This window comes from Mus musculus, chromosome 8, assembly GCF_000001635.26.
Source record: "Mus musculus strain C57BL/6J chromosome 8, GRCm38.p6 C57BL/6J".
Classification (NCBI taxonomy): Eukaryota; Metazoa; Chordata; class Mammalia; order Rodentia; family Muridae; genus Mus; species Mus musculus.
The window spans coordinates 114842763-114857747 of record NC_000074.6 but is presented as its reverse complement, the minus strand read 5'-3'; the positions used below and the strand labels follow the sequence as shown (position 1 = coordinate 114857747).

At 47.2% G+C, this 14985-nt stretch overlaps 1 protein-coding gene across 6 annotated transcripts in view; it reads right to left on the bottom strand.

Moving 5' to 3' along the window:
• Positions 1-14985, bottom strand: part of Wwox (WW domain-containing oxidoreductase) — a 913078-nt gene that overhangs the window by 494965 nt on the left and 403128 nt on the right. Inside the window, exon 10 of one of the 6 annotated variants that reach the window (XM_006531510.4) lies at positions 12590-14753. The exons of the other annotated variants lie outside the window; for them this stretch is intronic. Within the exon in view, the coding sequence (XP_006531573.1) occupies positions 14653-14753 (101 nt within the window). The 3' untranslated portion in view covers positions 12590-14652. Of the gene's footprint in view, positions 1-12589; positions 14754-14985 lie in introns of those variants that run through there. 6 annotated transcript variants of the gene reach the window in all.

Here is a 14985-nt window from a genome sequence, read left to right as displayed (position 1 = left end):
CATTTACCATTTGTGACTTCTATAAAGGCTAAAGATGAAGAGGAGAAAAGCCATCCCAGGCCAGATGGCCCTGGAGGGCAGGCGACCCCGGCTTTGGTCTTCCTGGTTCCAGAGTCATCTAAGGGAGAGGCTGGAAGTGGGAAAGGTCCCCGCACTTCAGTGAAGGCTGTTCCCTTTGAGACCAACTTACAGGAAGACAGAGGGGTTCTGGCCTGCCTTTGACCCTTCCACATTATGGGTCTGCTCGGGTCTAACCCGAGAATTTATCTCACTTAACTCTTTCTGTGTGTTTCTGCACAGAGAAGCTCTCGGAGCCTCTGGAGGACAGGTGGAAACGACCTAGCCTAGCCTAGCCTTTGAAGAGGTGACCTGGACTCTAGCTGACTTGCCTAGGGCAAGAACATAGGCTAAAGTTACAGAATTATTTAGCTATGGCATTCCGGGGATTTCTAGTAGTGTTATAAACTGGATTCATATAAAAGAAGGTTTTGAAAGAAAAGGAAACAGGATGGACCCTGTCACTCTACCATACACATCGGCAACCCCTTAGAATCCAATGTCACAGCCATGTTACCATCCCGGTATGGTATCAGCTTGGGTCTGAGGGGTCACCTGCTTGAAGGCTGTTCACTCAGTTCAAGACAAGCGTTCACACTGAGACCCTTTCGGCTGCTTCGGGCACTAGGCCTTGCTAGACTGTAGACCTCATTACCAACTAAAACATCCGCACCTTTCCAGGGCCACAAATGCATGCAAAAGTAAAGCTTTTCTTTACAGGACTCCACTTTTCTCCACTCGAAGGCAAAGAAAGAGGAGAGAGAAGCCAAGAATGTTTTTCATATCAATATCCGACGAGACCACCACTCTTTAGACTTTTAAATTATGTTTATTTGTAGATGTGTATGTTGGGGGTGGACACGTGCCATAGCATGTATGTGGGAAGTCAGAGGACAGTTTGGGGGAGTCTTTTTTCTCCCCCTACCATCGAGTAGGTCCCAGGGACAAACTCCACTTAGTAGGCTTCACAGAAAACATCTTTCCCCGCTAGACCGTCTTGATGGCTCAAGGGAGTCACTGTTGATAGATGTTATATAGTTGTGTTGCAGAAACCAGGCATGGCGGTGCTCACCTTTAATCTCAACACTCAAGAGGCAGAGGCAGGATGATCTCTGTGAGTTCAAGGCCAGCTTGGCTATCAGAGTGAGTTCCAGGACATCCAAGGCTACAGGGTGAGACCTTACTTTAAAGAAAAAAAATAAATAAATAAATAAAAAGAAAGCATTTGAACACTACTTTTTAGATTGTTTAGTATATTTTATAAAATATAACAAATTTCAAACAAATTAGTATGATTTTTTTTTTTGGTATGTATATATGTGAGAGGGTGTTGCTATAGTACTCAGGCTGGCCTCTAACTACCAGCATGCTGAGATTACAAATGTGAGCCACCACATTAGTATATATGATTTTAGAACGGGGTCTTAAATGTGTTCCTAGTCGCTGTATTTATTTCATGTTGTATTACTTTATATCTTAACTACTTAATAACTAAAACCGTTTACTCTTCTGCCTGGTCCCCATTCTCAACACCTTTCCACAGCCTTCCCACGAGGACACTGGCTGCTTTGAGGGAGAACACTATTCAGTTTGCCAGGTCCCGGGTAGACAGACAAAAACAAACACAATCCATTCTGCCCATTAGTCCTGCACCAAATGGCCACTGGACACAGTTAATCTGCCACGGCTACCGCTGCGGACAAGGAAGGACAATATCTCCAATTGTTTCCTCTACCCAGCAAGCCCTGCCGGTGGAATGCTCAGGTAGCCCCTTATTTTCAGCATGGGCCCACATGCTTATCCTCAACAAGTGGGCTATTGATTTTTGCCTGTTTTCAGAACAGCCTGGGGTTTTCTGAATGACAATGGCAGCCCCTACTTAAAAAAAAAAAGGAAGAAAGAAAAGAAAAAGAATCCCTCGCTTCGGGGAAATACTCTTTCTTTCACTCTGCCAAACACGCTGCCTCTGTTTGTCTGGATCCATTCATGAATTCAACTGGATGCTGCTAATTTCCAGCTTTTTTTCCCCCCCACCTTGCCTTTTCGGAGTCTAGCATACTTTTAGCCTTTTAATGCTGAGAGGTCAAGAGGACTCGGCTTTGTTCCGGGGGGCTCCTATGAAGGGGGTGAGAAATTTCCTGACATCAGGGGATGGTATAACAGGATGCGATTTTTCTTTTTTCCTTTTCTTTCTCTGTCTCTCCTCTTTCCTTCTTCCTCGACAATCAGTTTGTAAGAGACATGTAGCGCCACACTCAAAGACTCCAAAGGCAGAAGAGATTCATGTGTACTTGTATATGGGACAAAGGGTGTCCTTTCTACAAACCTAAAGAGAAATGATTTAGAGACTATATACATGCTTAAATGCTCCCACCTTTTCTAAAAGACTGGAGAATGGAAAATCAGAAGACTATGATACAAGCCAGACAGAGTCGACATGCGTTTTGTGTTTGCCGTTACTTAAGATGTTTATGTGACCATAATAGCTCAGGTGCCAATCTTAACTCCATACAAGAAATCCCAGTGACTGGTTGTGGACATTTACTCTTAAGTATACCAGTGTACCAGTGAACAATGTCTTTAATCTGCCAGGCCATTCCTCTGAGAAGAGTGTATCTCCTTACAAGAAGGTACCTGACGGTAAGAGTTTGAGGACTTCTGCCCAGCCAGCCAGAGCGGCCCACCCAGGGCCACAGTGCTGAGTCCACAGGAAAGAGTGGGTACTTCCACTTCTTTCCCCACACACCCACACCTGCACACGGAAAACAGAGCAAGGTGATGACCAAGCGCTGCACACTCACTCCATCGGGATGAGGGCTTTCGCAGGGCCCCTGAGTAACTCAGCCTGGACAAACCAAGGTAGCTGGGCATTTGCATAAAATAAAGGGTGCTGGAAGAGAGCCCCCCCCACCCCCCACCCCTGCCCCACACATGCTGGTACAAGGTGCCAGCACGAGGATTCTGGGCTGTGCTATCATTTCTTAAAAAGGTTTTATAGGAATTGTTTAAAGGGCCACCAATGTGGCTCAGTGGGTTCAGAGGCTTGTCACCAAGCCTGGCAATATGGGTTCAGTCCCAGATCCTGCATGGTGGGAGGGGAGAACCCACTCTCTCAAGTTTGTCATCTAATCTCCACACATGAGCCATGGTGTAACACTTGTGTGTGTATGTGTGTGTGTGTGCACACACATATACACACAATAGAAAAACAAATGTAATCAAATGTTTTTTGTTTTTTTTTTAAAGTGACAATAGATTAGTCTTATAAGGGATGGGAGTGGCTACTTTTAAAGCAGGGACACAGTTTGGACTGTTTGTTCTGTTCAGTACAATGGTAAGAGGAGACTGGCATACTCGGGATTAGCCTTGCTTCCCTTTCACTGAAAATGGGAGACCGGAGGGGGTGCTCCCTGGAGGTGACCCCTCTCTTGTGTCGTGAGCATAAGATTTTGTTTTGATGGCAAAGTATGGTGGGCTGGAAGTCAAGTCACAAGTATAGATTAGGTACAGGGACACGGGCTGAGAAGATGGGCCTTGGGAGGCTGCATTGGCCAGGCAAGCATCTGTACTTTTCCCTTTTGTCTCTTAGAGGTTTTACAAAGAAAACAAAATCAGAATGTCTCAAAGGGAAAAAGAAGACAGGAATAGAATGGGAAGGGAGGGAGGAGGAGAGAAGGGAGGAGGGAATGAGTGGGAAGGGGGAAGGAGGCAGAGGACTGGGAAAAGAGGGAGGCCAGAAGCAGCTAACTTGTACTATATAGTGCTGGAGAGAGAAAGATACATAACACTAAATAATCACTTTATATAGATCGGACCGCGTATGAGATGTTAGCTAGTTTATTTAGTTACTCTCTTAGCTAAGAGTCAGGGCAATGTTGTCATCGGGAGCCTTGGGCTGGAGAGATGGCAGTTCTCTCCTCTCTCCTTTCCTCAGCAGGGAGCTGAGCATACATAGGCTCAGGGAGGTTTGCTGAGCGAAGAGCCTTGTTCCCACAAGATGGAAGTGTACACAGGGCTGGTCTGAAGGAGGATGCTCCTGAGGACTCGTGGGCAGCAATATGGTGGGGAAAATAAAGGTGTCCCAGAGTGTCACCTCTGGCACACACGTGTGACAAAGTGTCACCTCTGGCACACATGTGTGAAGTACTGCTGGGTCCAGGTCCAGCCAGGTGCAGAAACACCTGGGTTCGTTTCAGCTTGTTTCTTTAAACATTTTATATTATTGTTGTTGTTGTTGTTGTTGTTGTTAGCGTGTGTGATGCCTATGGAGGTCAGAGAACAACTTTATGGAGTTGGTTCCCTCTTCCACTTTCACCTGGGTCCTAGGAATTGAGCTTTGGGTCATCAGGTGTGTGTGGCATGGCCCTGTACCCATTAACTGAGCTGTCTCAGGAGATTTTTGTTGCTTTTGTTTGCTTGTATTTTTTAGACAGAGTCATACTATGTAGTCTAGGCTGGCCCCAAATTTGTAATTCCCAGACTCCTGAATAATGGGATTCCACACATGCCTCACCATGCTTGGTTCTAGTGTTTGAAGGTGCCAACGGGCATTCAGTCGGGTGGAAAGCAGGGGGGGTCACTCCTTTGACCCCGTCCAAACTCCACAGGGTCCAAGCAGTTAAGCCACAGAAGGGTTTTCAGTTTTAGCTTCTTCTCTAGGTCTAGACCCTCTTTTTAATTTGTCAAGCTTCCCGGTCCTCTCAAAGTCTGCAGGTAAGGCTCATACAAGGACAACCTTTGAGCAGGCACAGAGCCGCTGCCTTCATCTCCAAGTCACCGGCTGGATCGGATCTAAGATTTAAAACTCTGAGCTTCAGATGCCAGTGAAAATAATAGTTCTGTTCCCGAAATGCACCGCATAGTGAGGGCCGACCTGTCCGTGAGTGATGGGGTTGGGGGCTCGGAGCGGGGAACACAAGACACAGAGCATGAAGTCAGGAGGAACGTGATGAACTGAGATTGGTAATAAAGGGACTGAGGTCGTAGCTGGATGAGGCTCGCTCGTACGGAAGAATGCTCACCTAACATTCAGGAAGAAGCCCGAGGTTCAACGCTTAATGTAGCATAAACTAAGTGTGATGGCCATACCAGCGTGAGGTCAGCCCTGGTTCTCCATGAGCTTGCCTCAAGACCAGGAGAAGACAGGCTGACCGACCCAGCTGTCTAACTCCCCCCCTTTCACAATCTGAAAACGGTGTGTGGCTGAGAGTGTTAAATCTCTGGTGGCAGCCAAGAACGCATAAAGGTTCTCATCCGGGAGAAGAGGAGACAAATGAAAGCGATTCAGCATCAAGGAGTGAAAAGTACACCGGGGTCAGACCGCATCACACCACCTCCACATCACAGGTTACCAAGGTACAGGACCCGGGGAATTGTCTCTATAAGCCTCTGTCTTCTCAGCTCTGAAAAGGATACTGGGCATCCACAAGATACTGGGGATCCACAAGATAAAAACAGTGTGACCCAGGGCTGGAGAGATGGACCGGGAGGTAAGAGCCTGGCTACTCCTGCGGAGGACTAGAGTTCAGTTCCCAGCACCCACATCAGAGGGCTCACAACCCCCTGGAACTGTGGCTCTGGAGCACTTGACCCTGCTTCCTGTTTCCTCCAACACCCTGGGGGGGAAGGGAGGGAGGGGGAGAGAGAAAGGGGAGGGAGGGGGAGAGGGAAAGGGAAGGAAGGGAGGGAGGGAAGGGAGGGAGGGGAAGGGAGGGGGAAGGGGGAGAACGAATAAGAGAGCCCCATCCCACACAAATAAAAAAAAATCTTTTAAAATGTCACAGGCCACACTTTACCTTTCTTGGGGGCGGTTAGAGCTCCCGCTCCACCACTTGTTGATAACATGATGATTCTCAGAGCCAGTATCTTCTTGAAAGAAAAAGAGAGAGAGAGAGAGAGAGAGAGAGGAAGAAAGAAAAAAAGAAGCCTAGCAGGAAGCACACGTCTGCCTGAGATCTCAATTTATCTTTTGCATGCTAAGGGATGTAGTTCCTCACCCAGTGCCTTTCATTGTCAAGCCCAGAAGATCTACCTAGCAGAGACTGTGTGGATAAAATAGGAATGGGGAAATCCCATGGAAACAGATACTATCCGCAGTACCTCTGACTAAAATAATGATTCTCTTCCTGTGGTTGGTTCAAACCGGTGCATTAAACTCCAAGGAATTGCTTTCAAATAAGACTCTAATTTCAGGGACCCAAGGAAGCCAGCATTTTAATAAGATATTTCATTGTTATCCCGAATACAAAACCATTGTTTGCCTGACTCTGTAATTTATCGTTAGACAGACACTGAGCTATTACTGTAGCAAAAAATGAAACATGCAATGATCTCGCTAATAAAACAATTGGATCATAAGGCAAGACGGAGCTAGGCGCTTTAAACAGAGCTGAATTCCCCCCGGGTGGCGATCTGCATAGGCTAATATTCCCAGTTGGAATTTCACCTTTCTCTACTCTTCCGAGAAGACAGTCATTGCAGTAGCCTGCTAACAATACCTGTAAGGTCTCCCCAACTTAATCCTTTGTTCCTCCTGAAGAAAAAGGCTGCTTGCTGGTTCTGAGTATTCCCCCTCTACACACCCCAACAATTCACACATGCACATGTTCTTATTTGGTAGTAACAGCTTCTTGATTTACATGAGGAAGTATATATTTTGCACACCACAGACAAAGCTATTCGTTCCCCTATAAAAAGATGTTTGTTTACAAAGGTGGGGGAGAGGTGTGGATGTTGACTTAGAAATGACATGGCTCATCCTCCCCCATTTCTCTTCCTCTGTGTTCAGTCAAGGAGCAAAGAGGAGTTATCCCTTAACATTTTTTTCTCTTCTACTCTGCCAGGGAAAACTCCTCAGCTGAGGCGGCATCTCCCTTGGATCCTTGAAACCCGCCTTTTTTCTAATTCCCAAGAGGAGAAGGGCTCAGTTCCCATCTGTTGAAAACTAGGAGGTGGATATTAGGTGGTCCAGTCTCAAAGGCGGAGAGGGTAGGCGGGATTCAGAGAGGCTCCGCCCATCCCTCTGCTTAGAGTGGCAGAAGGCAGTGGCTGTCTATGGTAATTCCCCAAGTCCTGATTGCCTGATCTGTCAAGTGGGAGCCTTCACATCTATTTCCTATGTATTCAGCAGAAACTGAATGACCTGAACACCCACACAGCGAGGCTGATGGTCACATCCAGTGGAGATTCTAGAAGCATGTCCTTCTCTATCCCCAAGTCTGCCCACGGCAGCCTATACCCGTCCCTCCCCGCCCCCGCCCCCTCCCCCTCCCCCCCAGCACTGTGATGGCTTCAAGGCAGGACAGACTCCTCCCCAAAACACCAGAGAGAGGCTCATAGTACCCCACAGCGATTTATTCTTTGAAGGTCCTCATTCTTTGTAGGTCAACTCCATGGAGTCGCTGCACAGAGAGAGTGGACAGACTAGCTGCATGGATACTGCAGATTCTCCGCCCCCTCTTTAGACCTTGCCTAAACAAAATGAAGGTGCTGGTCCCTAGGGGAGGTCACCTGCTGCCCTTTTGCCCCTGTCTTTCCTTCCGGGAGCATAGACTTTTGGCCTCTGCAGGGCTGAAAATAATGAAGTCAGGGGCTGCTGAGATGGTTTGGCATGCAAAAGTGAGTGTGGCTCAGAACTGACAGCCTGAGTTCTATCCCCAGAAGCCGCACAGAAATCTGGGTGTGGGAGCACACATCTGTAATCCTGCACACATCTGTAATCCTACCACCTCTAAGGGGACATGGGGGACAGATGAGAGGCAGAAACTGGATTATCTAGGAGCTCTAGCAGAAACAGAAACTGGAGACTGACAGACCCCGCCTCACTAAGAGAACCCACCCTTGCACTCTGTCCTCTGACCTCCATTCGTGTGCACAGGCACACAAAAGAAATGAAGCAAACAAATAAATATGAAGCAAGAAACAGGAACAAATGAGAGGCCGGTATTAAAGTGGGCGGACGTCACATGCAAATCCTGAGCCTAGGAGACAGGCTGCCTTCCCAAGCTCTCTCCCTCTCTCCCTTCTTCAACCCAGGGCCCTGCAGATTCTAAGAACATGCCCCAGCACTGAGATGTAACCTCTGCTCAACATTTCTTTCCTAACACAGCAACTACAGCAACACGGGGCTGGAGCTGCAGCTGTAACCCTTGCCTGGGAACCCAATATCCAACTTCTTTGACCCACTTATAGAGTGACCTCCAGGAGACTGCTACGTCGCCGCCGTTCAGCAGCTGTCACGCACAGCCAGTTTTTTCCTGGGGATGGACATTATTCTGAGAACACTCGTGGACCGAGGCCCCCTTAAGAAGTTTCAGCATCCTCCCCGTTACTACGGAGACTCAGTGGCCCCTGCCTCACTGTCTACACTGGGCACTTCCTAACACAGATGTCTAGGGACGTGCCCTTGTGCACCTGTCTCAAGGTGCTCTTCTGACACTCAGGAGCAGGTAATGGTCATTGACAGGGCTGGGTTTTGCTGCATTTCTGGTAAGACTTGTGTCAGGGACGATTAGATGGTGAGGGCTGGGAAGGAGGTGATGTCCCTCTCTGGAGACCGTGTCTACACACAACTGGGGTCAGTTTAGTGAAAAACACCGGTCAGAGCGGCTGTGTGATTGAACTGACTGGCAATTCCCCAGCCAGGGCAGGCAGCCTTGGGCTATGCGGGGAGCAAGGCAGCCAGCCCTTTGCTTCCTTTTCATTTAAAACACATCTCAAAGTACCAGACTAGAGGTAGAGATTCAGTTCAATGTCTTTGGATTGATTGATTAATTTAAAGCCCCTGAGAGATCCCGTCGGTTCACAGATAAAGCCAGACAGGCCGAGAATTTTCCTGTCTTCCTCAAAGGGGGAACATTTCAACCGCAGCCCCCTAATTGGAGATGATTTACATTTTTGTCTTGATCTCTGCATTGGGAAAGAGGAGAAATTGTCATCAGCAACCACTGAAACCTGGCTGAGCATAGCTTTCCGGTTGCATCCGGTGTCCACGCTATTGGGCGATCTAATATTGTCCAAACGTGGAGTAGTGTCTGAGAACCACCAAGCAGGACCTGGATGTTGACTTAGGGATCCAACGAGCGTTGGAAGCAAAATACTAACTCTGCCGAACTCCAACTGTCCAAGCAACTAGCTGCAATTCCTGAGGCCTCGGCTGCCATGAGAGCAAACAGGGATATGAGTGAGCTCTTGCGATCAAGCTCCATGTGAGAAAGATGTCCCACGCAAGGTACCAATGAAGGCTGGGGAGACAACTGAGTTGGTAAAGCTGACTTGAGTGTAATCTCCAGAACTGATGCCTAAAAGAAATCTTGCATGGCTTCTTGCTTATTACTCCTGCATCAGGGAGTCAGAGATAGGCAGCTTCCGGGGGCTTACTGATCAGCTACTTGGTGAACTCTGGGCCAATGGGGGGGGGGGGAATGTACAATACCAAAGGTGATCTTGTGGTATAGCTTCCATGTGTATGTAAGTACACACACATGTATAATTACATCTGCATGAATAAACACACGTTTTCTCCCTCTCTCTCTCTCTCTCTCTCTCTCTCTCTCTCTCAGTCACACACACACACACACAAAAGATACCAGTGATCATGGAAGTAAGTATGAGAGAGCCAAGAGCAGTCTCACCAAACAGCACCAGGACTCCAGGGCTGACGTGAGTCTCACGAGTGCCTGAGAGCTCCTCCCAGATATTCCACAGCCTCCTAGATCTTAATTGCTTCTACATTCTCCTGGAGAGGTGCCTCCATTTTGTTTAGTGTGGTGATGCCGGAAGACAATGAATGCCCTTCTCAAACGATTGCCTGTTGGCAATTACGAAACACACCAAACTCTGAATCACATAGTCTCTGATGCAATCTCCCTTCAATGTGGCTTCACCAAGGCCTACGGACGTGCTCTAAGTCTCTCCCCTAAGGGGGATCTCTCATCCTGTAAAGAGATCTCTGGCTATTTGCTAAACTACATAAAGCAAGAAGAACCATGGCAGGGGTGGTGGTGGAGAGGCAGAGAGTAAGTTAGTAATACCTTACAAATTCAATTTGCATTCTTTCCTCGATGTTAACCCAATCTGAATGAGCTTTCCCAAAATAAGCCAGCATTTGAAATCCTCCTGCATGATAGATGGCCTTACACATTTAAAAACACCGTCCCTTTAATAAACTAACCCGTACAATGCGCTCGTAAATGGTTCTAGAATATTCTGATAGCAAAATATTTTCTGTTTCTGGGCCAGAACTGGACATTTCTTCTTGGGAATATGATGTTTGAAAATCAGTTCCTCCTATTATAGATTTTCCCCTCAGCTTGTAGAAAATCCATGATTCCCTAAACATTGGTCTTTGAAAGCACATTGACTAAAATCTTCATGCTTAATTCATGAAGCGCAGTCTGGAGATTAGTGGAGCTGGACATAGACCGGGAATACTTTATCATATTCTAATAAGCAGAGGTTGAAAATTGCATTTCTAAAGCTACAGTATTAAAGGGCACACCGCAAAACATGACCCAAACATAACTCAGTAGTTTTACAGTGCCTGAAAAGGCTTTGATATGATAAAGTATGCTGACGGTGAGAATAAACACAACTAGAAATTTTTGAATTTAAAAAGGAGAAAAAAAGGAGGGGGGCATGTGAAACTTGGTGAACATTTGGTATATTTATGGAAAATATACATATTATAAACTCATATATTGTGATTCTTATAAACAAGCACGGACGACTGAGTCACACAGCGGAAGATCATTGTAACGCCACAGTGTAAGAGCTCAGAAAGGCTAAAACCATGAGAGATGGGAGAAAGGTAAATAAAGCGTGCATAATGAGGTTAATTTAAAGGGTGCCAGAAAAGTCTTTCTTAAAATAGGTCACTGCAGAAAATAATGTGCACGGTAGGGTCTAGAGGAAGAATGCTGGAGGTACATCCGGGTGCCTCTTAGAAAACTGTAAAGTGTAAAAGGCTGCCCTAATACTGGCAGCAACCATCTACAAAAATGTTAAAAATAAAAAAAATTCAACCAGGGTATCCAACCACATAAATCAGCAGTGTATATAATAGTACGTGCAGTGCTTGACAGACACAATTGGGGCTAATAGTATCTGATAGATGGGTGGGTGGGTGGATAGATGGATGGATGGATACCCAAGAGAGTGTGAAAGCAATTGGAACAGGAATGGAGGGATGGAGGTCAGATGGACGGACACACGAGGGAGTGAGAAACCAATAGAAACAGGCAGATGGATGGATGGAAGGAAGGAAGGAAGGAAGGAAGGAAGGAAGGAAGGAAGGAAGAGGATGGACGAACACATGGATAATGGATCATGGAAATGGGCCCTATCTCTTCTAGAGCTCAAGGGGGTTTTGCTTTTCCCCACTGAGAGCTTGCTAAGTCCCAAAGTGCATCAGCGGCTCCTGAATCTGCGAGCCTTGGGAGAACAAGGAGCAAGAATTCAGAGCAGAAGGGGGTCCTGCATGTTGAGGACTCAAGGGATTTGTCTTTTAAAAGCAGCTCCACAGCTCAGAGGTGGATAGCAGTTGGTTTAGTGAGAAAGGTGTCAGAGGCAGCAGGGGTGAGGGGTGGGGTGCTTTGAGATTGGATTGATGCTGTGTGGAATCCCCATTCCTCAAAGCTGGCAGTCATCACTGCTGAGATCAGAGCAGAAAGATCAGAGGCGCCGGCCTCCTGCTGAGCCCATGATTTTATTTTGATGGGTGTGCATTCCCCATGTTCTCTGCATTCAAGTTAATAAAGCAGGTTTTCTCCTCCCCTTAGATAACTCCCAACTGAATCTCTATGCGGACTTCTAATGGCATGGTCTGAGCTTTCGCCCTAAATGGGCCCTGCCATCAGGAAGTTCAGTAGCTTTGTCAACCTGCCCTTCAGTTGGCCTGTCCCTCCTCATCTCTGTGCCCCCATTAATATTGACTTAGAGGTTATTTTTAACAGCTAAGAGGCACCCAGCTATTCCTGCCATGGGCCCCTCTGCCTCCCCTGGGTCAGACACCCAGTCTCGATACCTGGCAGGCAGCAGGCAGCACAGACCTTCCTCTGTGTATAATACGTTCTCAAAAGGCTGTGACCCTGACAAGTGACCCTTGGGAAAAACAAGACTCATCAGCAGACCCTGGCCATGTAGATTTCATGTTTATTACAAGAAACTAATGAACAGACAAGAATGTCAGTATCCAAGCATATAGATCCCTCAAGACAACTGTAGCTATGGTTTTCACTTCACAGTCTGTGCTTGCACGAAACAATGAAGTCCACTCTATTGTCCTATACATATGCCGTATGCAAGTACAGAAAAACTGATTTTAAAAAGGAGGAGAAGCCGGGCGTGGTGGCACACGCCTTTAATCCCAGCACTCGGGAGGCAGAGGCAGGTGGATTTCTGAGTTCGAGGCCAGCCTGGTCTACAAAGTGAGTTCCAGGACAGCCAGGGCTACACAGAGAAACCTGTCTCAAAAAAAAAAAAAAAAAAAAAAAAAAAAGAAAGAAAGAAAAGGAGGAGAAAGAATAAAGAATGAAAAACTACTCATATTCCCCAAATTAGGACCATCACCTGCCCCAATGCAAACACTCTCCGTCTATACACGACCAGCTTCGAACACGGAAGTGTAGAGTTTTTTCCTCTACAGCCTTCAGGGATTTGTCAGCAGCGACACAAGGAACCACCCGACATCTACTTGGGCTGGGTTAACTGCGTCAAGCTTCCTCACTGGCTGGTCAGGTGGAGATGGCTCTCCCCTGCTCAATGCGAAGGACACTATTCATCTCTGCTAGGGAGACCAAGTGGAGAGGAAGATCAATTGAGAACCTCACACTTGAGGTGAGCCTTGGACACAGCCAGAGAAAGGCCCGGAAGAACACATTTCCTGCAACAACCTGGCCTGCCTGTTTGTGACAGGGTCCCAGCAGAAGTTGTCTGCAGTATGCAGGATGGAGGAGGGAGGCTTGTGACTGCCACCTGGGTGTATGGCAGGAGACAAGGAGAAGGAGAAGACTGCAAAGCACATCTGTATATTGGAGGCGCTCTGGTTCTACTCTGGGTGGCTGAGCTCCTGTGGCAGGCCCATCTGTATCATTTCCCCCTACATCCAGCCTCCTGATGAAGCATCCCTCCCCCCCAAACCCTCTCTGGCTCCCCGGGCACTAGCTCTTTTGCACTGGCCTTTGACAGCAAAGCTGGGAGGATGCCGTGAAAGGCAAGTACAGCTTCCCTGAGAGACCAGCTCTTCTTTCCTTAATTATCATCCTTTTCTTGCAAGATGCATCGGCTGCTATTTAAATAAACAATGGGGGATTTGGAATGGGAGAAACTATGAAAATGAAGTTGCTTTAATTTACATCTCAAGGGACCGGGGGTCTTGTGGAGTTCTGTGAATGCCATATAAATAAATAAACACTTTAAATGAGTGTCAAGTTGAGGACAGCCTATGAGTTGTAAAGGGGACAAAGGAGCCAAGGGTGGCCTGTGAGTATTAGATCTTGTACTGGGCATGTGATATCTGGGGCTCCTTTAAAAGCAGGAGACAGAAATGCAGTGGGAATATCAACCCCCTATGGGAACAGGAAGGAAAGGAGATGGGATATACTAGAATGGTAGCAGGTTGTGGCAAGTATAAGATTTGGACTTTCTGGATGGGAGCGGGGGTGAGGGGTATCAGGGTCAGCTTCACACAGCAAGCAAAAAACAGGCTGAAAGGCTTAGAGAGTCTGTCCTTAGGCTTCTTTTTTTCCAGGGTCAGGTAATGCTCGGAGCGGTCAGGTTTTCACCATAGTTGATACAAAAGGATGCGATGGTTTGGGGTTTTGCTGCTGTGGTCGATCACGGAGGAGGAGGAGAGTCTGGGGAAATCTCGGCAACTGACTTTGCATGCTGTGTGGGGTAAAATGAATCCTTGAATATAGAGATGCCCATGGGTTAGTTTCATATGTGGGGTTAAAAAGGCCCCAAGGATGCCAAGAGATAAAGCCGAGGACAGGTTAAAGGATGGGCATTAATAAGACACAGGAAGGGCATGTTGGGAAGTGACTTTATAAAGCTCTTGCTGGGGACTTTATGAGCACTGTCGGATCTCATCATCAGATTGATATTTTCCCATTTGGTGGGAGAGGAGACTGAGACTTCCACAGGGTTTCTGATTTCACAGCTGGACAGAGCAATGGGCTTCAGGGGCAGCTCCACTTCTCCGCTGCTAGGGGAGAAATGCAGGGACGTCATTTGTTTGCAGCTTAAGAGAAAAACGAATGGGCTGGTGATCCCAAGGGCTCCAATTGTCTCTGGGCCTCCTTCACCTTTGCTGGCTCTGTCTGGTTCTCTTTCTATGCAGGTCACATTTATTTATTTATTTATTTATTTATTTATTTATTTATTTTTCTGCAGTGGGTAGCCTTTTCCTGTGGTGCCTGGGAAGACAGTACAGCATCGAAGTGGCAGGATGTGAGCTGTGTAGGGCACAGGTGTGCCAAAGCGCCTCTACCGACTGCAGGACGAGTCCCTGGAAGGACTTGGTATCATGGCTCCTTGTACGCTCACAGGCTTGCTGTAGGGACTGAGAGCTGCTTCTGGTCATCCTTAGGCCTCTTCCTATAGCGAAGGCTGGCAGGAAGAGTTGTGCTTTTGTGCTTCATGGTCTGGTATCTTGTCACAAGGAAGGAGACGGGTGTGTCTCGAAAGAGAACAGAATGCTGGAAACAGGTATGTGAGTGGCAAGAAAGATGTGCTGGACTGATACAATGTTAGTTATAATAATTAATAAGCCAGGACCAGTGAGGTGGCTAGTGAGTAAACACACATTTACAAGCCTAATGGCTTGAGTTCCACTCAGAAACTCATACAAAAATAGAAATAGCCTCATTGATTTGTCTTCTGACCTCTATACGTACACGGTGGCTCATGGGCCCGAGTGCAGACAGTGTG